Raw genomic sequence first — 25,132 nt, forward strand, 5'->3', positions numbered from 1 at the left:
GAGATAAGGCGCAAGGTGAAGAGAGAGGTGGCGAAGGCTAAAGAAAAGGCGTATGATGAGTTGTATGAGAGGTTGGACACTATACTGATTGGCTAGACAGAGGGACCGAGCTGGGAAAGATGTGCAGCAGGTTAGGGTGATAAAGATGGAAACGTACTCAGAAGCGAGAAGATTGTGTTGAGCAGATGGAAATAGTACTTAGAGAGGCTGAATAATGAAGAGAACGAGAGAGAGAAGAGGTTGGGTAATGTGCAGATAGTGAATCTGGAAGTGCAACGGATTAGCAAGGAGGAAGTAAGGACAGCTTTGAAGTGGATGAAAAATGGAAAGGCTGTTGGTCCAGATGACATACCTGTGGAAGCATGGAGGTGTTTAGGAGAGATGGCAGTGGAGTTTTTAACCAGACTGTTTAATGGAATCTTGGAAAGTGAGAGAATGCCTGAGGAGTGGAGAGGAAGTGTACTGGTGCTGATATTTAAGAATAAGGGGGATATGCAGGACTGTAGTAACTACAGTGGGATAAAATTGATGAGCCACAGTATGAAGTTATGGCAAAGAGTAGTGGAAGCTCAGTTAAGAAGTGAGGTGATGATTAGTGAGCAGTAGTATGGTTTCATGCCATGAAAGAGCACCACAGATGCAATGTTTGCTCTAAGGATGTTGATGGAGAAGTTTAGTGAAGGCCAGAAGGAGTTGCATTGCGTCTTTGTAGACCTGGAGAAAGCATATGACAGGGTGCCTCGAGAGGAGCTGTGGTATTGTATGAGGAAGTAGGGAAAAGCAGAGAAGTACACAAGAGTTGTACAGGATATGTACGAGGGAAGTGTGTCAGTGGTGAGGTTTGTGATAGGAGCGACTGATGCATTCAAGTTGGAGGTGGGATTACATCAGGGATCGGCTCTGAGCCCTTTCTTATTTGCAATGGTGATGGACAGGCTGACAGACAAGATTAGACAGGAGTCTCCGTGGACTATGATGTTTGCTGTGTTTGTATTGTGATCTGTAGCGATATTAGGGAGGAGGTTGAGGAGACCCGGGAGAGGTGGAGATATGCTCTAGAGAGGAGAGGAGTGAAGGGCAATAGGAACAAAACAGAATACATGTGTGTGAATGAGAGGGAGGTCAGTGAAATGGTGAGGATGCAGGGAGTAGAGTTGGCGAAGGTGGATGAGTTTAAAAGTTTGGGATCAACAGTACAGAGTAATGGGGATTGTGGAAAAGAGGTGCAAAAAAAGAGTGCAGGCAGAGTGGAATGGGTGGAGAAGAGTGTCAGGAGTAATTTGTGACAGACGAGTATCAGCAAGAGTTAATGGGAAGGTCTACAGGATGGTAGTTAGACCAGCTATGTTATATGGGTTGGAGACGGTGACATTGACCAGAAAGCAGGAGACAGAGCTGGAGGTGGCAGAGTTAAAGATGCTAAGATTTGCACCAGGTGTGATGAGGATGGACAGGATTAGAAATGAGGACATTAGAGGGTCAGCTCAAGTTGGATGGTTGGGAGAGAAAGTCAGAGTGGTGAGATTGTGGTGGTTTGGACATGTGCAGAAGAGAGATGCTGAATATATTGGGAGAAGGATGCTAAGAATAAAGCTGCCAGGGAAGAGGAAAAGAGGAAGGCCTAAGTGAAGGTTTATGGATGTGAGATAGGACATGCAGGTGATGGGTGTAACAGAACAAGATGGCGAGGACAGAAAGATATGGAAGAAGATGATCCGCTGTGGTAACCCCTAATGGGAGAAGCCAAAAGAAGAAGATGTTAGGTAGAAGGTGCAGTAAGGGCCGTGTGGTCTTTTGGTGTTGGAACCCATTAAAGATTTTGTTTTTTTCTCCAACCTACCTATTTTCTGTTTTTTTCTGTCCTCCCAGCTGTCTGATTTTACCTTCTTGTTGTTACTAAATTCTTTAATGTTATTACCTAACCTAACTTGTTTTCCTTTTCTTGTAACTTTCTCTTTGTCATCTTGTTAAGCACTTTGAGGTATGTTGTATGAAAATGTGCAATAGAAATACATGTTGTTGTTAAATGAATGAATGACTGAGTGATATCCTAAATCATACAGCATATTTTGGAGAAGTGGAACATAATAACATTCAAAGAGTAATCAGGACAACATTTTCTAGCAGCTCTCGGGCGCTTTGAGGTAGCAACACAAATAACTGTACCAGTCTGTCTGTTCATTGACAACACCTTGTAATGCAAGGAGTCATGTCAAAAACACTCCTCCTCTTCCTCCTCCATACTGTGTATGCTCCTTCATTCTCAAATATAAAACACAAAGCCCAGTTTCCTAGAATAATATAAACAAGATAAAAAAGCTGCAAACTAAAAAAAGAAACTTTCTGAGCATGGAGAGGAGGTGTGTTGTGTTGTGAAATTTTGCATATAAGTTGAAAAATATTCTGTATGTCTTTACTGGTAACTTGTAACACTAATGTCTATCACTGATAAGAACAGCAATGGTTAGATGGTTAAGAACCACCCCTTTAAAGAACCAGTTCTTTGTAATTTTACGACAGGGTTGGGGGAAGTGCCTCAAACCAGTTTGGCAAGTGATTCTCTGCTGGAGTCTCTCAGTCAACCCCCACAGGAAAGCCACACTGCCTAGCTGGCAAACTTCAGCTCAGCAAATGGTTTTGAGGGGTGGCAGGTGTGAAGGTGTTCTCTGCCCCATTGGTCTGACGTATGGCTGTTTAGAATTGGATTGTATCAAAAGCCTTTAAGTACAATGACACCCTATTGGCTGTAGGGGTTGGACAGATAACCTATAAATGTGCTTGCTTTACCCCTCAATACCAAGTGATGAAAGACCATCTCACACGCAATGAGCTGAAAAGGACAACACAATGAAGAGCACAGCTTGGCAGCCACATTGATACAGACATGTGACCTGTTCTGAAGAAAGCTGACCACAAAATGATGCCTTAACTAGAGATATTTTTAAGTAACTAACAAGTCTGTGTGCCGCCTGAAACTATACATCACCATTTATCAGATTGTATGGTAGTTAATATTAACTTGTACTTTGCATATTGTCATTATTTATGAATATTATCAATAATACATTATTTAAACTGTAACTTAACTCCTGCTTGTCTTTTACTCTGTGTAATTGCCTGATGTTATAGATGTAGATGGGAAGGTGGGGTGAAGTTATATACTATGATACTTTATAAAGAGTGGTAAGTCTGTGAGATTTGAGGCATTTTGACAAAGGTTACATATTAATAATAAAATAAAGGGAAAGTAGAGTAATATATTACTCTAACAAGACAAAACAAGGTGTGAGCACAGTTCTTGGCTGGGAAATCCAGTGCATTGAATTGCTGTTAAAGTCCCAAATGATGCAAAGAAATTTTTATTTACTAATCCAATTAACACATAAAATACATTTTCTCAATAAAACCAACAAAACATTTTAAATAATACACACTATCTCCTGCAAAGACCTTTCACTTCTTATTATGTTGCTTTTCAAAGACTCGTCATAATGGCCAAAAAACCCAGAGAGCAAACACTTCATGGAAGGACTAAGGCACAGTGATATGTCACAGCAAAATTCAGACTCTACTGGGGATGAGTTACTACGGAAGCGTATTAGGGCCACGTTGAAAAAAAAAATACGGACACAGCGAAGAAAAAAAAAGTCTAAATGTCGAGATTAAAGTCGACATGCTGACTTTATTCTCGACATTTCCACTTTATTCTCGCCATTTACGTTGAGATTAAAGTCGACATTTACACTTTATTCTATTGTTTATTTTGTCAGTAGAATGTCGCAAACTAAACATCTTAAAATGAATGTTCAATTTACTAGATTTTCTCAAACCCCTTCATTAATTAATGTAGCACATTAAATGCTTTATATTAAGTGTTCCCCGACCCAGTTGTTAATCTCTATGCGCTTCTTCAACTGACTTCTTCTTGCACTGAGAGGTGCAGACAGCGATCGCCGCACATCGACTTCATGATGTTCCTGCTCTAAGAACATTCAGAATACTAAGAGAAATACTTGATATCTTCTTCACGATGAAATGCATTAAAGCATGTATTAAACATAGCTGGCGGGGGGCACGGTGGCGTGGCTATAGAGCTGCTCCCTTGCATTAAGGGGCCCCCAGTTGTATGTTCAGTGTAGTGCAAAGTCCTAAAAACTGGATATATGAATGGGTATCGCACAGGTTTAACTTAAATATTGTGTAAATATTGGGCTTGGTGGGTCGGAGACACGAACACAGGATTAAATGGATGTTCTTCTGAGCGGGCTTTCTTTATTGCATGCGTGCTGTCTCTATCTGACGTACTAAACCTCCAGTTTCTATCCTTGCTTTTTTTTCTGCACATAACCAATCACCACAAGATAAACGTCTTTTTGAAATTAAAACAAGTTATTAACTTAGACCTCGGAGTTTTCAGAACTTTAAATTATTAAAGCATGTGGGGCACGGTGCTTGCTGGGATAGAGTTTTCAGAAATTAAAAAAAAATCTTCATTATACATGCTTAATTATGCCATCCATTCAGGGTTGCGCCCATCCCAGCAAGCATCTTGTGCGAGGCAGGAGTAAATCCTGAATGAGACGCCAACACATCGCAGGGTGAATACGTGCAACATATAAAGTAGCAGGGTCAATAATACATAACAAAACCCCACATCCTACATGTCTTTGAAAGAAAACTGAAACACGCCGAGTAGACCCACCAGAAAAACATGCAAACTCAAGGCAGGGAACACCCGGGACCCCCCTGCTGCGAAGCAGCAGTGCAACCACCACGCCACCGTGCCCCCATATGCTTTAATACATTTTAAGTTCTGTACATTTTAAGTTTTGAAAACTCTGGAGTCTAGGTTTATAACTTGTTTTAATTTCACAAAGACGTTTATCGTGTGGTGATTGGTTAAAACAAGGATTGGAACTGGAAGTTTAGTACGCTAGATAGAGACAGCGCGCATGTAATAAAGAAAGCCCGCTCAGAAGAACATCCATTGAATTCTGCGTTCGTGTCTCCGACCACCACATCACGAACCCAACATTTACACGATATTTCAGTTAAACCTGTGCGATACCCATTTATATATCCAGTTTTTTGGAGCCTCGTCACACTTGCCATAAAGTTCACTACACAGAACATACAACTGGGAACCCCTTAATGCAAGGGAGCAGCTCTATAGCCACGCCACCGTGCCCCCCGCCACCCATGTTTAATACATGCTTTATTGCATTTCATCGTGAAGAAGATATCAAGTATTTCTCTTAGTATTCTGAATGTTCTTAGAGCAGGAACATCATGAAGTCAATGTGCGGCGATCGCTGTCTGCGCCTCTCAGTGCAAGAGGAAGTCAGTTGAAGAAGCGCATAGAGATTAAAAACTGGGTCGGGGAACACTTAATATAAAGCATTTAATGTGCTACATTAATTAATGAAGGGGTTTGAGAAAATCTAGTAAATTGAACATTCATTTTGAGATGTTTAGTTTGCGACCTTCTACTGACAAAATAAACAATAGAATAAAGTGTAAATGTCGACTTTAATCTCGACATAAATGGCGAGAATAAAGTGGAAATGTCGAGAATAAAGTCAACATGTCGACTTTAATCTCGACATTTAGATTTTTTTTTCTTCACTGTGTCCGTATTTTTTTTCACCCGTGGCCCTAATACGCTTCCGTAAGTTACAGCACCTTGGAAAAGGTAAATATTAAAAGGACGACAAATACATTTAAATCACCTTCAAGACAGCCGTGATAAATGGCTGGAGTTAAAAATTAAAGACGTCAAGTAAGATATAAAGATATAAAGTGTGATTTTTAAGTTTCCTGTTTTTATTAGCATGAAAGTCATACCGTCTAATTAAATATGTAAGATTTAAAATACATATCAAAAGACTTCTTGCTGTAAACCATTACCAAAAAAGTCATACATAAATTGTACCTGAATGTTGTTTCTTGCCAGTTCAGTATTTAACTACGGCTTTATGTTTATGTGTTCATTTACGTGAATCTAATATTCAATTTTGGCTGATGTTCTTAAAGTATTTTGTGTTAAAGATATGTAATAAGGAGATGAAATCAGGAAGGGGGCAAATAAGTTTATCACAAGACTATAGAGATGCATGAATTGAATGTGTGATTGTATGAATGTATTTATTGGCATAAATAGATAATGTAAATGAAGGACAGCTGATGCATAAAGCCCATATTAAAATGAAATATATTACAATACACCCTAAAAAGATGTGAGCATATCTTTCAGTATATCGTAACCTGTATGTAGTTCAAATATATATTTTTCAAATACATTTGAAGTATATTTTCCTTCAAACACATTTCCAAACGTATTAAGTATAATACATGCATTACGCTGTGCACTCAGACCCAGGGCCGATCATTCATGAGGTGACTTTTTACCAGATAAAAAATACTAAACCCCGTCTTCCTAAAGATTCACATTTGTTTGAATTCCCTGAAAATCACTAAAAGTAATGCAAGTGGCTAAATGTGGCAGCATGTGTGGGCGACAGTTCACAGCTTTATTAGATACTTGAACTCAGTCAATAATAAGTTTATAATTTGTGCTTTCACAGTGTGATCTGGCCTACGATAGATCTCAGTATCAGGATCGCCTAGGAGTTGTCTTTGGGATGATATTATCAATGCATGTCTAAAATATACCACACTATATCAAAATAATAAGTATCTCAAAATATAAACTCACAAATATATTGTACAGTATAACTAGAATTAACAGTATATTTAAAAACATTTTGCAATAGCTTCTAAAATGTATTTTATAATATATTATTCTTAGATTTGAATAGATTTTAGGAAATATATTTTATAGTTTGATAAAAATATTGCAAAACACAAAAATGAGAATAGTTTACCTATTTTACAACACATTTCAATATACTGCAAGATATCGCAATGCATTTAAAGTGTTTTATAAAATATTTTGCATATTTTATATTTATTTTGCATATGTTACTTTTTGTAAGGGTGAACAGAAAGTCAGTCACATAAATATTTAGTATTTACACTCTGTTAGGTAGATAGTACCATATAAATTATTTAATAGTAACTTGGAAAATATTTTTTAAAAATCATGTTAAGTTTGTTTTCATTGTGATAGCCATGAGAAAGTTTTTCTTGATTTCCCCTCATTACTGTTAACATCAACTGCTAAGGCTTGCATGTGGTGGTCTGCATGTCTGCTCAGTCACATTGTAAACATTATTTTACTGAATCAATATTAGTAAAAATATACTAAATAAATGCATGAAATGAATAATCACATCTGCTTAATTTTATTAAAAGTTCAAACACAATAATATATAAAGCCGATGCAGGTATTCTTTGTTGGAAATAACCCAGTACTCTACCTACATTCACACAGCACAAATGGTCAGACTCAGAAGACAATTTAAATACATAAAATACAGAATACTTACAGATGACAGAAAAATAAAGATGTTAAGAATGTGCTGCAGAATTTTAACAAATGACTGATCATAAAGCTGAAGTTTTGAAATGTAACACTTTGGAAGTTAGCACTCAAACAAACCACCAACACCTCAGCCCACCCCAACCACCTATTAAATGTCTTGTATGATTTCAGTTTTGCAGTCTAGGTGTTCTAAGACAGCTTTCCTGATCAAGTTATGGATACAGAATAGAGAAAGTAGCAAAAATGACATTGTATGATATTAACAACAAATCAAGAATTAGAAAAAGAAAGTAATTCAAAGGTCAAAGTTACATTTGAAGACCCCATTGTGTATCTTAACCCACTTCTGCCTTATAATGTGTTGGCCTTCAGTGTTTGTGTGTCACAGCGAGGGTGTGCAGCATTGTTCATAATGGCACTCAGTTCTGTTTTAATTCTCTCCTTTGCTATGACCTCCAGAGGGTCCACAGTGAGCGATATAACTGAGGCTGCCCTTTTATTTAGCCTGTTGTTTCGGTGGGCATCTCTTAAAGTGATGTTACCAACCCAGCACACCACAGCAAAGCAAATCGTACTGGCCATCACCGAGTTATTGAAGATATGAAGAATGACACTTCCAACAGTAAAGGAACACAACCTCCTTAGAAAAGGTGCCTGCTCTGTCCTTCCTGTGTGTTCTGATACCAGTCCAATCTGTCTTCAATGTGGACCCTCAAGTAATTGTAGAAGTAGACCACCTCAGCCTCCACTCCTTGAATTGTGACTGGACACAGAGGCCCTTTGGTGCAGTGAAAGTCAAGTTTCTTGGTTTTGCAGTTGTTAAGATGCAGACAATTCTCTTTGCACCAAGAAATAAATTTTTCCACCTCATTAGTGTAGAAACATCTGAAAAGTTTTGTGAGTGACATGACCTGGTGTTATTAGCCTGATGTGTACAGAGTAAAGAGATAATAAGACAGGCCTGTTCCTGGCGGTGCCCCGGTGTTGCTCACATTCATATCAGAGACACAGTCCTTGAGTCTCACAAACTGCAGTCTGCCTGACAGATAGTCCATTATCCAGGACACCACAGGCTCATCCACCTGCATATCTCTGAGTTTACTCCTTAACAGGGATGGCTGGATGGTATTGAAGGCAATGAAGAAACATAACCATCACAGCACTGTCATCTTTGTCCTGGAGAGAATAAGCCTTGTTGGACAGAGAGATAATTGCATCCTCGAGTCCAGTCATTGTCCAATAAGCAAACTGTAGTGGGTCTAGGTGGTCTACCACAAGAGGACTCCAAGGCCAGTCTCTCAAAGGGCTTTGTGATGTGCGATGTACAATAAGTGCAACAGGTCTGTAGTCGATGGGTGAAGAGGCGCCTGCCTTCTTTAGAACAGGAACAATGTGGGATGTTTTTCACAGCAGTGGCACTTTCTGAAGCCTTAGGGACAAACTGAACAGATGACAGAGGACACCACAAAGTTGGTCAGCACATGCCTTAAGAACGTGAGGACGGACTTTAGTCAGATTTAGATTTTTAAATAAGTATAAAGTAAATAAGCATATGAGTATCACTTGCACTATGCGTATAATTGTATGTGAAAAATAAAATTTTATATGATTTGATGCTATAATTCAGTCCAAGTCTAAATATAAAACACTGTTTATTTAAATATGTATACTTTTTCATGTCCGTAACAGTCTGTCTGATACATGCAGAATTAATTTTGTAACATTACCCACCATACTCAGTCCATTAAACCCGTTTATGAAGTGCTCTAAGTTAGCGCACAACTTTGTTCCCCTTCAACGACTCCTAGAAGAACACTCCAACTGCGCTTAGTCTTAATCTCAGTCCTCTGCTAGTCCACAGCTCTGAAGCCCACTGCCACAATACTAAACCCAAATATTGGTTATGTTACTGTAAACCAAGACCAGATCATCTTAAACCCATAGGACACTACAGCTAACCCTTTTGAGTTTAAAATACTCATCCCCATTTTTGGGCCTTGGGAAGCCTGAAGCCTTGAATTTGAGTTTGGAGCTAGGTTACACAGGGTGAGGCCTGTTCACCACAACCAAACCTGTAAGGTGGGCAGGTCCGGTTTTTGATGGTTCATTGAGGCCTGCATCCATTTTTGAGCTTGTTGTGACAGGAATCACATGACAATCAAAACAATACAAGTATTGTGAATTGAAGTCTCAAACATGGCAAATGAGGGGTGTGAGACCTCGAAACTGACACACAGAGCAGACCAGGACCTTCACTATTCATCTCAGAAGAGGCTCAGCCTAAGACACTCAGTACCCCACTACTACCTGTAGATGATGACTTTGTGGGGTCTGCTTGGGAAATTCTAGAACCCCTGGAGTCCTGGGTGGAAGCACAGTGGGCTCATAAGCTTAACTGACAGGCTGTTTGTGGTTACAAATTAACTCCTTGATAACTGTCTATTCATTTATTCTAACTTCTGCATTTTCTCATCAGAAAAGTAAACTCTGTCTGCTTGTAATCATTAGGGTGGTAATAGATAAGACAGGAAAAACAAGTAGATGAGATGTTTTGTTTCTTGATATATCTTTATATATAATTGTCACCTTTACTTTTTGTATCAGAAAGAGATGAAAGAGTTACGATAGCATCTTTTGAGGTTAGCAAAACTGACAAATACAGAGCAGTGCAGGCCTGAGGTTTTCTCACATGCAAGCTTGTTCTGTGAAACTATTTGTTCTGATACAGTCATGGCAAAAATTATTGGCACCCCTGGAAATTTCCCAGAAAATGCACCATTTCTCTCTGCAGTTACAAATGTTTTGGTATACACATGTTTATTTCCTTTACGTGCATTGGAACAACACAAAAAACAGAGAAAAAAACAAAATTTGACATAATTTCACAAAAAACTCAAAAACCGGGCTCGATAAAATTATTGGCACCCTCAACTTAATATTTGGTTGCACGCCCTTTGGAAAAAATAACTGAAATCAAACGCTTCCTATAACCATAAACAGGCTTGTGACACTTCTCAACTGGAATTTCCGAACACTCTTCTTTTGCAAACTGCTCAAGTTCTCTCAGATTTGAAGGGCGTCTTCTCCCAACAGCAATTTTGAGATCTCTCCATAAGTGTTCAATCGGATTTAGATCCGGACTCATTGCTGGCCACTTCAGAACTCTCCGGCGCTTTGTCTTCAACCATTTCTGGGTGCTTTTAGAGGTATGTTTGGGGTCATTGACCTGCTGAAACACCCATGACCTCTGACGCAGACCCAGCTTTCTGACATTACATTGCGCCCCAATATTTTTTGGTAGTCTTCAGATTTCATGATGCCTTGCACACAGTCAAGGCATCCAGTGCCAGAGGCAGCAAAACATCCCCAAAACATCTTCGAACCTCCACCATGTTTGACTGTAGGTACTGTGCTCTTTTCTAAGTAGGCCTCATTCTGTTTTCTGTAAACAGTAGAATGATGAGCTTTACCAAAAAGCTCTACCTTGGTCTCATCTGTCCACAAGACGTTCACCCAGAAGGATTTTGGCTTCCTCAAGTACATTTTGACAAACTCCAGCCTGGTTTTTTTATGTTTCTGTGTCAGCAGTGGGGTCCTCCTGGCTCTCCTGCCATAGCATTTCATTTCATTCAGATGTCGACGGATAGTTTGAGCTGACACTGATGTACCCGGAGTCTGCAGAACAGCTTGAATATGTTTTGAAGTTGATTTGGAAAGGGTGCCAATAATTTTGTCTGGACAATCTTTGGAGTTCTGTGTGACATGATGTCAGATTTGACTTTTTTTCTCTGTTTTTTTGTGTTGTTCCAATGCACATAAAGGAAATAAACCTGTGTATACCAAAACATTTGGAATTGCAACAATTTTCTGGGAGAAATGGTGCATTTTCTGGGAAAATTCCAGGGGTGCTGATAATTTCGGCCATGACTGGAAATACTTCTGGTAAGTCTGTTTGATCACTTGAGTATTCTGAGAACCAGCATTTATTAATGAATTCATATTGACCAGGCTGTGATGTTCTTAAGGCCAGAAAGATTACTTTAAAAAGGTTTGTCTGTAAGCGAGCTGCACACACATACAGTGCAACTGGGCTCTGTCTGTATGTGTGACAAACACAAATCTTTACTTGTGACAGATAAAGAAATTAAGTTATTTGATTTTGGTAAATTCTTACTGAACTCCTTCAGCTGGAGTCAGTGGAGGGATTTAAGACTGGTTTTTAACTCTGTAAAAAAGAGAGACATGTTCACTGGTTTGAATGAAGACTCCAGTGTCTCCCAGTTTTATTTCCATTAACCTCCTTTATTCAAAGACTCCATTTCAAATAGTCAGTGGATTGGAAAAGAAATGATAATGGGTTTGATGATATTACTTCTGGAAAACACTGTGCTCAAAGGAAACAAAGTGCCTTATGTGGTAAGTTAGAAGCAACTTGCATGAAGACACATTATCAGAGGAGGCAGAGTTCATAAAAACAACTTGAAAAAGTATGTGACACTGACGGCCATAACAAGAAGCAGCTCTTTATGAATAAGCACAGGTTTCTCTTTATTTTGGACCACCATCTCTACTGAATGATTAAAATCAAAACACACATTAGCCAACATTATTTAAGCTAATCACTGTGAAAAGCAATCTACTTAAAAAGCTGAAAGCAGAATACATTATTAGAGGCAAATGGCTTCATTAAAACAACAAAATAAAGCTTGATTGTTTCTGACACACAGAAAAGGCTTTTTGTTTATTCTGTTTCATCGTTTGTTAAATTAATCAATTTAAAGCCCTCATTATAAGCCCATATATTGTATATACTGTAAACTTATACTGGATTCTTGAAGTTCCATTGCTAGGATTCAGCCAGAATTTGGTGACGTTACACTCTTCTTAGATGAGCCTGCAGACAGAAGGAGAGACAATCAGATACCTGAAGGCCAGTGTGCTCTTTAAAGAACATCACAGTTTAGTTCAGATGAATGATTTAATTTTAATGTAAGGATATGTTTATTCCATTACTGTATTTATGTTGTCCAGAAAGTACATCAGAATTGTTGTTCCACACAGGCAATTAACCTTCAACCTTTTTCTTCTTTAGTTATCCATCATAAGGAAGGTCTTTCAATATAATGTCAGAGACGAAGTTTAAAGCTTATTGGTTGGAAGTGAATTACTGCCCTGGAAGAGCAACGCTCATGTCTCTCCAGTAACAACAGACACCTGCATTTATCAGATCTCTAGCTTCATCTGGTATCACACTGTTAATCACTTTGCACAAAAGGAATTATATACAGTAAAGCTGGAATATATCTTTGTGAATTCATATGAACTATACTGGCATTTCACAGACCAGTGGGCTTTTAGCACTCCTTTAATTCTTATTTAACGTTTATTTTTTCCCTTTGCTAACTTAAGAATAGGGTAAAGTCGACTTTTACTGAGTAAAAAGAAGAAAAAATACTCACCTGTTTGAGTTGCTGAAGTGCAGGAATGCGTTAACTTTACCTTTGGCAGGTACCTTTGATTTGGCTCTGGCGATGGGACGGGCGCGCTTCCAGGTCAGGCCTGCTGAACGACGCTGTGCGTACCCCTTCATAAAGGCGAGTGTCTTCCTAGGCTCTGCCATGGATGAAGAGAAAAGCGTTTTCATTCAGTTAATTTTGAGCATACATGAGTTAATCTGAGGAGTGGATCCCCAAGAGAAAGTCCAGAGGTAAGGTTAGAAAAAATAATTAAAGTATTTTCATAGCATAGATCAGCTTGTCTCATGGTCTGGAATCCCTACAGATTTTATTTTTTCTCCAGCCGTCTGGAGTTTTTTTGTTTTTTCTGTCCCCCCTGGCCATTGAACCTTACTCTTATTCGATGTTAATGTTGATTTATTTTGTTTTATAATTGTGTCTTTTATTTTTCTATTCTTTAATATGTAAAGCACTTTGAGCTACTGTTTGTATGAAAATGTGCTATATAAATAAATGTTGTTGTTGTTGTTGTCAGGATGCTCTCCAGGTCACTCGCTTGTGCCCACATGAGTCCGCTGGCCTATTTAATACCCGCCTTGCAGGGGTTGGGTGTAGCACGTGTGCAGAATTATGGCAAGCTGTTAAACATTTCATTCCTGCTTTCAAAGCATTGATATCATGAGTTTTACATTTGACATCAACATTTAAAATGTTAATATCGGGTGTATAAAATTTGATATCACGCTTTTAAAATTTGATAATCGAGCTTTTTTAAAAGTTTTTTAAATGTGTTATCACACTTTTGAAATATGATATGATAACTTAAATGCTAATATATATGCATTTTAAACTTTCACATCATATTTTGATATCACGTTTATGAAATTCGATGTCAGGTTACTAAAATTTGTTATCACACTTTTAAAATTTGACATCACGCTTCTGAAATTTGAAATCAACTTTTTAAAATTTGATATTACTCCATTGATATCAATATGATAAATCTGATATCAAGTTTGTAACAATGGATATCAACATTTTAATGTTTGATATCACTCTTTTAAATCTGATATTAAGCTTTTGAGAATTGATATTCCTTTAAAATTTGATATGGAGCTTTTGAAATATCATATTAAGGTTTTAAAATTTGAAATTACACTTTTGAAATTTAATGTGACAGCTTAAATGCTAATATTTATGGATTTTAAACTCACATCAAATTTTGTCATTTTGATGTCACATTTATGAAATTTGAGATCAGGCTTGTAAAATTTGATATCAAGTTCTTAAAATTTTGATATCACGCCTTTTTGAAATTTGATATCATGCTTTTAAAGTTTGATATCAAATTTCAAAATTGTGATATCAAATTTTAAGAACTTGATATCAAATTTCAAAAACGTGATATCACATTTTATATACGATATCAAATTTCATGAAAAGGAAAATGGATTAAATGTTAAACTAGCCTACCCATAATATATTAGCTTTTAAGCTCTCTTTTTTAAAATTAAGTTTCAAAAGTACAATATAATATGTCAAAAACTTAATACTAAATTGCAAAAGCTCAATATCAAATTTTAAAAACTTGATATCCAATTTCAAAATCACAATGTCAAATTTTTAAAACCTTGATATAAAATTTTTAAAACCTGATATCAAATTTTAAAAGCTTGATATCAAATTTAAAACCAGTGATTATAACTGCTGATATCAAGGAAAATGGATTCAATGTTAAAACGGCCAGCCATTCAGAATGCACCTGCGTCATTCGCGATTGGTGTAAGGGAGCAGCGTGTCGCAGGATTGGCTGAAGATTTTGAACGCAGGTATAAGAGGCACTTCCTGCCGCGAGGGGTTATCTTTACACTCGTTGCTGTGGATACTGTGGTTGGCATAGCGATTTTTTTTAGTATACCAAACAGTGTCTTGTGCATTTATTTGTAAATATTTTCTTGTATATAAGTAGATATCTCCTAGTTATTGTATTGTTTTTCTTGCATATACACTTTTATTATAAATATTTTGGATTTTGTTGTGTGCAGTTTCTTTCTTGTTGTTTTCTTACTTTACAAAGACTACATTTTTGTGAATATACATTTTTTCGTCTTTATTTTTCATTTTGGGACTTTCAAATAGGTGGAGGTGTGAAGTAAAGTGAGGTCTGCGTCTGGTTGGCGTTTTTTAAATAAATAATCACCACACTTGAGTCTTTGTGTGGGGCGATGTGGTAGCGTGGCAAGAGTGGTTCCTGTACGCAATGCTGGAGTGGACCACCCTGCACTTAGTGCACAGATGTACGATCATCCTCGACCCTAACTGACGTTGGGAGCTGCTGATTGCCGCAGCTGTGCCACGTCCCCGTTTTAAAAGGGAAGCACGAGGGCAAGAGAAGAGGAATGAAAGCAGATCAGAGGAAAGGCGATAATGGGGTGGCCAGTGAGAGAGATGAAGGAGGCTGAAAGAAGTGAGAGTTCTGAAAAGAGAGACAGGAGAGCCAAAACCAATGCAGTTTAATGGAGGCAGGTGGTCCGGATTGGAGCCTCAGGGCCCAAAGAAGCCAGGGGCTGGAGAAGGGGCAGTCGTACTGGAGAAATAGGAACGGCCCAACAGTAAGTATCCCTCAAGGGCTGAGTGTGAGCGGAGGGAGACGCGTGTGGCTCAGCGTGGCACCCCAGGGTTGCCAGAGGAATGGCAATAGGGACCTGAGTCGGGACTTAAAGGTTGACTGGCACCTGTTGGTGGGCAGTTTTAGAGGGAAGCATTGGGGCTTGTGTGTGTTTGTGTTTTTATTTTTAAAGACTGTGTATCTACATGGGTTTTAACCTCAGCTTTCAATGGAATGTTTATTTATTGCACTGTTTATAACCTCCACCAGCACCTTTTCATTGTACAATACAATAAAATATATTTTTGTATAGCCCAAAATCACCCAGGAAGTGCCGCAATGGGCTTTAACAGGCCCTGCCTCTTGACAGCCACCCAGCCTTGACTATCTAAGAAGACAAGAAAAATCTCCCAAAAAAAACCCCAGTAGGGAAAAAATGGAAGAAACCTCGGGAAAGGCAGTTCAAAGAGAGACCCTTTTCCAGGTAGGTTGGGCGTGCAGTGGGTGTCATGGATCATTTCTTTACTGCACAATTTGTTTGAACATTTGTTTTGAATTGTCTTTTAATAAAAGCACTAGAGCACTGTAGCTGCTGGTGCGTGAGGCAGGATCAAGCACGGGTCAAACGCGTGCTGAAAGAAAGTTCGTTTAAAACGATTTAGGGAAAATTCAAAGTAAACAGTCCACACAAGAATAAAGAAAAAAAGTTGTTACACATTAAGAATAAAAGGCCAAAAAAACTGAACAATATGTCTCTTCTCTAAACTTAGCTTTATTTCAGTATGCTCTAAACGTACGGCACTGCTAGTTCAATAGAGCACATTAACTTTCATACTATTGAGCACGTTAAGGCTTAGTTTAAAACCTTGTGCCCTCCATTCTTTACTCTCGGCAAGACAGGTCACTAACTGACACGATTCTATAGTCAGAGAGACAAGATGTAGTTAGAATATTCAAACTCAATTCAAGAGCTCTTTTCACCATCCCCTTGCTATGTGTGTGTTTGTCCTCATCTGCCAGGCTCATCTTGTAGATGGTACTGACGATGTTGGGTTCAAGAGGCTCCCAAAAGCCGAACTGGGAGCTGGAGCTGACCTGCACCGTCACACATCCATGTTAAGCTGGTTTGCCCTTGAGCGAGGCCCTTTACCTAAAAAATTGCTCCAGGGGTGCTATAAAATGGCTGACCCAATGCTCTGACTCCCAGAATGTAATTTGCCCTCGAGCTATAGCAGAGTATATCAAATTAAAATGAAAAATCTAGTTTTGCGTGGCAGTGAACCTGACCCTATCTTCGGCAAAATTCATTGGAAAGCTGGAAGCAACCAACCAACCGGCACATCGTAGGAAAACTTGAGAATTTGGAGAAAAAGCACCACACAGACACAAAAACAACGTGCAACATCCACACAGGCAGTGAAAAGGCCAGGATATGACTCTGGAGAAGTGAAGCAGGATCACTAAGCACTAGCACACGGGGACACCCTAATTTATATTTTACCTTTTGCTAAAATATTAGATGAGCACAAAAAACTAACAAAGAAGACCATTGATGTTCATTTAATCAAGATTATGATCACCTCAATAAAAGTATGGATCATTGTTAAGCGAGAAAAAAGCAAAGCAGGTCAATGCAACAGACATGGTAGATGGTTTCCTAAACAAATGCAAGTTCAAATAAACGCACAACTTACCAGGCAGAGGCGCACATCTCTTGTACACGGTAACCTTCTTTGATGCAAGAGTAACGTCTTTGCCTTTAACTTGTGTGACAATAAACTCTTCGTAGGGTGGGATAAGCACTTCAGATTCATTTTGATAAACAGAATATTTTGAAATATCTGCCCCATGGCATGTTTTGATACTGAAAAATGTTCCTTTGCCAAATCTTCTTGCTACTGTAATATTTGTAGATGTTGATGCAAATCTTCCAAATCGGAAAGCATCTTTTACTTTTGGTCGTATCTCTACTTTAACTCCTCTGTAAACCCTGATGCAGTTTCTTCCTTTGAGGGTCTGGATAGCCTTGGTGAGCAGGAAATGCATGGACCTGTAGTACTTCTTTGTCACCGAATCCACACCAGATTGCACCGCGTTGTTCAGCTCAGAATAGAATTTATTTGTTGTGTATGCCCTAACAGCCAGGGCGGTGTAGTTGTCCAAACCAGATCTATTTCTTGAGTGCCAGTGTTTGATCGATTCATTCCAGCCTGATGACAGGTTTTTGTTCTTACTTAACTCATAATTCAAGTAACGCTCTCTAATTTCCTTTTCTCTTTCTCCTTGGCACCCATTATAATCATCATCATAGGAATTTTCATGCATGTGTGGATTCTAAAACAAGACAGAAAGTAGAATCAAAAGGATGATCACTCAGAACAAGCGCTTCTGCATTTTTGCAATTAGGTTCAGTAATGTATGGGTGGATTAACGGTTTAATTTCATTCTACAATACGCAGTTTACATTACTACACTATATAAGAATATGGCTCTTTCCTGTTGATTTCATAACTAACACTGACGTAATGTAAAATGCCATTTTGAAAGTCATTTAAATACATTCAGGTTTGAAGGAGGCCCGAGTTTTTCCTGGTAGCTCTAAGGACAGGGCAGGTTACCGCGTCAGATTTATAAAGCTTGTGTATGCACATTTTGGGTTTTTGTGTATACTTTCCATGTAATGGTCAAAATATATAAAAGAAAAAACTTGCCAGGAGAACTTATATTTATTTGCAGTAATACATTTGCCGCATTCATATACAACATTTCATAGCAAATGGGAAATGAAGACATGCTTGATCAAGTAAGGAATTGCATCCAAACCAGTGAAACAACAAACCACAAGAGTAATAATTCATATCACTGACGATGCGGCACATATTTGCAGTTAAGGACTTTTTTTGTCCTTAATTTATATATCGGCTACCTGCTGTCACATCTCAGGATAAGAAACCAGGGCCATCGCTTGTTATCAATTCTTGCATGAAGCAGAAACACAGCTTTGAAAAAAAATCGTATTCTGAATCCGATATATAGCCTAACGGTTTGACACAACGTGGTTTGTTGGCTGCTGCTTGAAGAGAATGCAAATGCTCATATATATGGTAAATGGTAAATGGCCTGTATTTGATATAGCGCCTACTAGAGTTCAAGAACCCCCCTAGGCGCTTTACAACACAACAGTCATTCACCCATTCACACACACATTCATACGCTGGTGATGATAAGCTATATATAGAGAATTATCTTTTAGGGACCGGCTGGATTGTGTTGCCCATGATGATGATGGACTGATGTAGGCTCCAAAAAGCCAGTCTCTTAGAACAGTAGTATGAACAAAGCTGGACCCAACATTACAAAGACAGACGTTCTGAAACCGTGCAGAATACCCTGGTTTTATCAATGGCTGGCTTTCTGGCAACAGGCACCTACCAGAAGGAATTGGCTGAAAAATCAGGAATATCTCAGCCAAGTTTCAGCTCCATCATGTCCACTGTGCTGGAAGCCATAAACGACTGACGAGGCACTCCATTCACTTTCTGTATGGTGTGGGTGGACAAGCCAACATTAAAATGTCATTTGCAGCAGCGTCTGGTTTTCCTAATCTAATCTGTGCAAATGACTGCACTCATGTTACAATAAGTGCGCCTAGCAAGAATGAAGCTGCCTTTGTTAACTGCCAAGATCTTACGTTCTGTTAGCACACAAGTCATCTATGATACCAAGATGAAGCTGACAAACATCATGGCCCAGTGACCTGAGTCAACACCGTGATTCATCTGTTTTGAGGGAAGGTAACATTGGCAGATGACTTGCCTATTGAGGGTGTTGTACGTGACGGCCAGATGTGTCAGGTGAGCGGCCCAAGCAGGCTGATTAGCAAGGTCCACATATGATTGATTCAGGGTGGCAACCTGGTGGAGTTCGTGGTACATTCATGTACACACATTTATAAGGAGATTGTAATTTATAAAGTGTAAATTGCATACAAATATATGCATTACATCTTATGTAAATCAGTTTATTGTGTTTCTTGACATATGTGGACTTTCATGGTAGAGTACATTCAAAGTTTTGTAAATGAGACCCCTTGTCACTTAATTTGTGAGGCCGCATTGCTGCCCGCTACACCACAGTGCCACCTCAGCTAACACTTATATTAAGCATAATAATGAACCAAATTCCCTACATTCTAATTCAAACTACAAAGTATATGAGTATACATTATGACCCGTGTTTACAGCCAATTAATTGTTATATTGACTTAAAAGATAATCTGCATACAAATCAAGCACATTAAGCAGTATGAAGGGAGGTTTGGGCAGTGCCACTTGGGTACATCCTCAGGAACATTTTCCGTTGCTTGGTGTATCTACTTTAGTAAAGAGATGGGGAAAGTTTATCATCATTTAATGAATTTTCTTTGTTCAAACTAGTTGTACAGTGATGCAGATGTACTTTTTTATTTTAATACTGTTTTGTCTATGTTTAATGCTCTTTTTCATTCTCTATTAGCTTGTTTCATTTTGAGGTAGATGCTGCAGCAGCTGATACAATCAAATTCAATACGCTTTTACTTTATGTATTAAAAAGTATTGTGCTGGCTCAGATCTGCTGTCTGATCACTTGTTACAGATCCAGCTCATCGTCATCTAAATGCCTCTTCTGGATTATTATATATTATAAGTAACGATGCTGACTATATCTGCTGCGACAGTGTTTTTATTTGTGTGATAGACGGCTAGTTCTTTGATTGAGATGTGTGGCAGTGTGAGAGTGCGACTGTATGGTGAGTGATATGTGTGGTGTGTGCCTTTGTAAGAGACGACTTACCAAACTGGCTTCATCCACAAAAATTAGAAAAAGCAGCAGGAGGGCTGTTGAGACAGCTGATGGAGACATTTGTAATTTTATTTCTCCTATCTGTAAGAAAGAAAAAAAATGTCAAACACTGAATTCTTGCAAAGAACTCTTCCTCTGGTTTTCACTCTTTCCATCTATCCATCCATTAATTATCCAACCTACTATATCCTAACTACAGGGTCATGGGTTTCACTCTTTCACATTCTATAATTCAATAATTTATATCATCATTATATTTACAATATCTGACGTACCCACATTATATTCTATTTACAACGCAACTGTGGAGGAAAAATCATCAAAAATGAAATGTAAATTGTAACATAAGAGGTTGAGCCCAGACAAAAAGAGAAAACATCCAAGATCTTTTCTTGACTTGCAGGTAGCTGTGCCTGTCATGGCATCACTAAGTTCAAGGCAAAAGCCAACCTTGTGTGGGGTGCCAGTTTACAGCAGGGCACAGTCACTCACACTTCACAGCTAGAATTGCTCAGATAACTCAACAACTGGTGGCCCATCTGGATGCCACTTTGATACATTCAAATTTCTATCATGTGAAGCCTGAAAATTAAGAAGTTTGATTTAGGAACATTTATAACAATACAAATTTCCATATTGGATCGGTCAAGCTCCGGGTCAACAATGACCACTACCAGTACTGTTAGCCAACAGGGTGCTGGCGGAAATTGGGCTACTGTTGGTCGAAGAAGAAGAAGGAGAAGGAGAAGAAGAAGGGGAGATGTGTCCAGAGGCAGGAGGAGAGGAGGAAAGTAAAGAGAGTGGAACTGAGGGTAGGAACTTTGAATGTTGGCAGTATGACTGGTAAGGGGAGAGAGTTAGCAGATATGATGGAGAGAAGGAACGCTGATATATTGAGTGTAGAAAAGACCAAATGGAATGGGAGTAAAAGCCAGGTGGATTGGAGGTGGATTCAAATATCTAACAGGGTGTGGATGGGAGGAGAAATGGGGTAGGAGTTATTCTGTAGGAACAGCATGTCAAGAGACTTTTGGAAGTGTAAAGTGTGTCAGACAGAGTAATGATTATGAAACTGGAAATTGGAGGTGTAATGATGAATGTTGTTAGTGCATATGCCCAGCAAGTTGGGTGAGCAATGGATAAGAAAGATGATTTTTGGAGTGAGTTGGATGAAGTGATGAACAGCGTACCCAAGGGACAGAAAGTGGTGATTGGAGCGGATTTCAATAGGCATGTTGGTGAAGAGAACAGTGGAGACGAGGAGGTGATGGGGTAGGTATGGTGTCAAGGAGAGGAATGAAGAAGGCCAGAGGATAGTGGATTTTGCCAAAAGGATAGACATGGCTGTGGTGAATACGTATTTTAAGAAGAGGGAGGAATAGGGTGACATACAAGAGTGGAGGAAGATGCACACAAGTAGATTACATCCTATTCAGAAGAGTCAATCTGAAGGAGATTGAAGACTGCAAAGTGGTGGCAGGGGAAAGTGTAGTCAAGCAGCATAGGATGGTGATCTGTAGGATGACATTGGAGATCAAGAAGAAGATGAGCGTGAGGGCAGAGCCAAGGATCAAATGGTGGAAGTTGAAAAATGAAGACTGCAAGGTTGAGGTTAGGGAGGAGGTGAGACAGGCACTGGGTGGCAGTGAAGAGTTACCAGATAGCTGGGAAAATACAGCAGATGTGGTAAGGGTGACAGCAACAAGGGTGCTTGGCGTGACATCTGGAAAGAGGAAGGAGGAAAAGGAAACCTAGTGGTTGAGTGAGGAAATACAGGAAAGTATACAGAGGAAGAGGATGGCAAAGAAGAAGTGGGATAGTCAGAGAGATGCAGAAAGTAGAGAAGAGTACAAGGAGATAAGGCACAAAGTGAAGGGAGAGGTGGTGAAGGCTAAAGAAAAGGTGTATGATGAGTTGTATGAAAGGTTGAACACTAAAGAGGGAGAAGAGGACCTGTACCGATTGGCTAGACAGTGGTTACGAGCTGGGAAAGATGTGTAGCAGGTTAGGGTGATAAAGGATAAAGATGGAAACATACTCAAAATTGAGGAGGGTGTTTTGAGAAAATGGAAAGAGTACGAGAGAGAGAAGAGGTTGGATAATGTGGAGATAGTGAATCTGGAAGTGCAATGGATTAGCAAGGAGGATGTAAGGACAGCTTTGAAGTGGATGAAAAATGGAAAGGCCCTTGGTCCAGATGACATACCTGTGGAAGCATGGAGGTGTTTAGGAGAGATGGCAGTGGAGGTTTTAACCAGATTTTTTAATGGAATCTTGGAAAGTGAGAGGATGCCTGAGGAGTGGAGAAGAAGTGTACTGGTGCCGATATTAAAGAATAAGGGGGATGTGCAGGACTGTAGTAACTACAGGGGGATGAAATTGATGAGCCATAGCATGAAGTTATGGGAAAGAGTTGTGGAAGCTTGGTTAAGAAGTGAGGTGATGATTAGTGAGCAGTAGTATGGTTTCATGCCAAGAAAGAGCACCACAGTTGCAATGTTTGCTCAGAGGATGTTAAAAAAGAAGTTTAGTGATGGCCAGAAGGAGTTGCATTGCGTCTTTGTGGACCTGGAGAAAGTATATGACAGGATGCCTCGAGAGGAGTTGTGGTATTGTTTGAGGAAGTCGGGAGTGGCAGAGAAGTATGGTAGAGTTGTACAGGATAAGTATGAGGGAAGTGTGACAGTGGTGAGGTCTGTGGTAGGACTGATGGATGAATTCAAGTTGGAGGTGGGATTACATCAGGGATCGGCTCTGAGTCCTTTCTTATTTGCAATGGTGATGGACAGGCTGACAGACGAGATTAGACAGGAGTCCCCGTGGACTATGATGTTTGCTGATGACATTGTGATCTGTAGCGATAGTAGGGGGTAGGTTGAGGAGACCCGGGAGAAGTGGAGTTATGCTTTAGAGAGGATAGGAGTGAAGTTCAGTAGGAACAAGACAGAATACATGTGTGTAAATGAGAGGGAGGTCAGTGGAATGGTGAGGAAGCAGAGAGTAGAGTTGGCGAAGATGGATGAGTTTAAAAACTTGAGATCAACAGTACAAAGTAATGGGGATTGTGGAAGAAAGGTGAAAAAGAGAGTGCAGGCAGTGTGGAATGGGTGGAGAAGAGTGTCAGAAGTAATTTGTGACAAACTGGTATCAGCAAGAGTGAAAGGGAAGATCTACAGGACGGTAGTTAGACCAGCTATGTTATATGTTCTGGAGACGGTGGCACTGACCAGAAAGCAGGAGACAGAGCTGGAGGTGGCAGAGTTAAAGATGGTAAGATTTGCACTGGGTGTAACGAGAATGGACAGGATTACAAATGAGGACATTAGAGGGTCGGTTCAGGTTGGACGGTTTGGAGGCAAAGTCAGAGAGGTTAGATTGCGTTGGTTTGGACATGTGCAGAGGAGAGATACTGAGTATACTGGGAGAAGGATGCTAAGGATAGAGCTGTCAGGGAAAAGGAAAAGAGGAAGGCCTAAGAGAAGGTTTATGGATGTGGTGAGAGAGGACATGCAGGTGATGGGTGTAACAGAACAAGATGCTGAAGACAGAAAGATATGGAAGAAGATGATCTGCTGTGGCAACCCCTAAAGGGAGCAGCTGAAAGAAGAAGACGTTAGGTAGAAGGTGCAGTGGGGGTTGTGTGGTCTTTTGGCATTGGAACCCCTGCAGATTTTGTTTTTTTTTCACCAACCTACCTTTTTTTTGTTTTTTCTGTCCTCCCAGCTATCTGATTTTACCTTCTTGTTGTTACTCAATTCTTTACTTTTATTACCTAACCTAACTTGTTTTCCTTTTCTTGTAACTTTCTCTTTGTCATCTTGTTAAACACTTTAAGCTATATTGTTGTATGAAAATGTGAAATAGAAATATATGTTGTTGTTAAATGAATGAATGACTGGTGATATCCTAAAACATACAGCATATTTTGGAGAAGTGGAACATAATAACATTTAAAGAGTAATCAGGACATCATCTTCTATCTTCTAACAGCTCTCAGGCGCTTTGAGATAGCAACACAAATCACTGTACCAATCTGTCTGTTCATTGACAACACCTTGAAATGCAAGGAGTCATGTCAAAAACACTCCTCCTCCTCCTCCATACTGTGTATGCTCCTTCATTCTCAAATATAAAACACAAAGCCCAGTTTCCTAGAGTAATATAAACAATATAAAAAAGCTGTAAACTAAAATAAAGAAACTTTCTGAGCATGGAGAGGAGGTGTGTTGTGTTGTGAAATTTTGCATATAAGTTGAAAAATATTCTGTATGTCTTTACTGGTAACTTGTAACACTAATGTCTATCACTGATAAGAACAGCAATGGTTAGATGGTTAAGAACCACCAACCCCCCCCCCTTTTAAGAACCAGTCCTTTGTAATTTTACAACAGGGATGGGGGAAGTGTTTCAAACCAGTTTGGCAAGTGATTCTCTATTGGAGTCTCTCAGTCAACCCCCACAGGAAAGCCACACTGCCTAGCTGGCAAACTTCAGCTCAGCAAATGGTTTTGAGGGGTGGCAGGTGTGAAGGTGTTCTCTGCCCCATTGGTCTGACATATGGCTGTTTGGAATTGGCTTGTATCAAAAGCCTTTAAGTACAATGATTCTCTATTGGCTCTAGGGGTTGGACAGATAACCTATAAATGTGCTTGCTTTACCCCTCCCCCCTTACCAAGTGATGAAAGACCATCTCACACACAATGAGCTGAAAAGGACAACACAATGAAGAGCACAGCTTGGCAGCCACATTGATAAAGGCATGTGATCTGTTCTGAAGAAAGC

The 25,132-nt window shown here is 39.3% G+C and overlaps 1 protein-coding gene across 2 annotated transcripts in view; it reads right to left on the reverse strand.

The window, feature by feature from the left end:
* Positions 1-11,381: 11,381 nt before the first annotated feature.
* LOC120528038 (ecto-ADP-ribosyltransferase 5-like) overlaps positions 11,382-25,132 on the reverse strand; it is a 34,141-nt gene continuing 20,390 nt past the window's right edge. Inside the window, exons 1-4 of one of the 2 annotated variants that reach the window (XM_039752004.1) lie at positions 20,342-20,415; positions 17,203-17,842; positions 12,904-13,057; positions 11,382-12,338 (exon numbers count right to left, since the gene is read on the reverse strand). In XM_039752004.1, the coding sequence (XP_039607938.1) occupies positions 12,329-12,338; positions 12,904-13,057; positions 17,203-17,842; positions 20,342-20,410 (873 nt within the window). In that variant the 5' untranslated portion in view covers positions 20,411-20,415 and the 3' untranslated portion in view covers positions 11,382-12,328. Of the gene's footprint in view, positions 12,339-12,903; positions 13,058-17,202; positions 17,843-20,341; positions 20,416-25,132 lie in introns of those variants that run through there. The other variant, XM_039752003.1, reaches the window with a different exon arrangement.

This window comes from Polypterus senegalus, chromosome 4 (assembly GCF_016835505.1).
Source record: "Polypterus senegalus isolate Bchr_013 chromosome 4, ASM1683550v1, whole genome shotgun sequence".
Lineage (NCBI taxonomy): Eukaryota > Metazoa > Chordata > Cladistia > Polypteriformes > Polypteridae > Polypterus > Polypterus senegalus.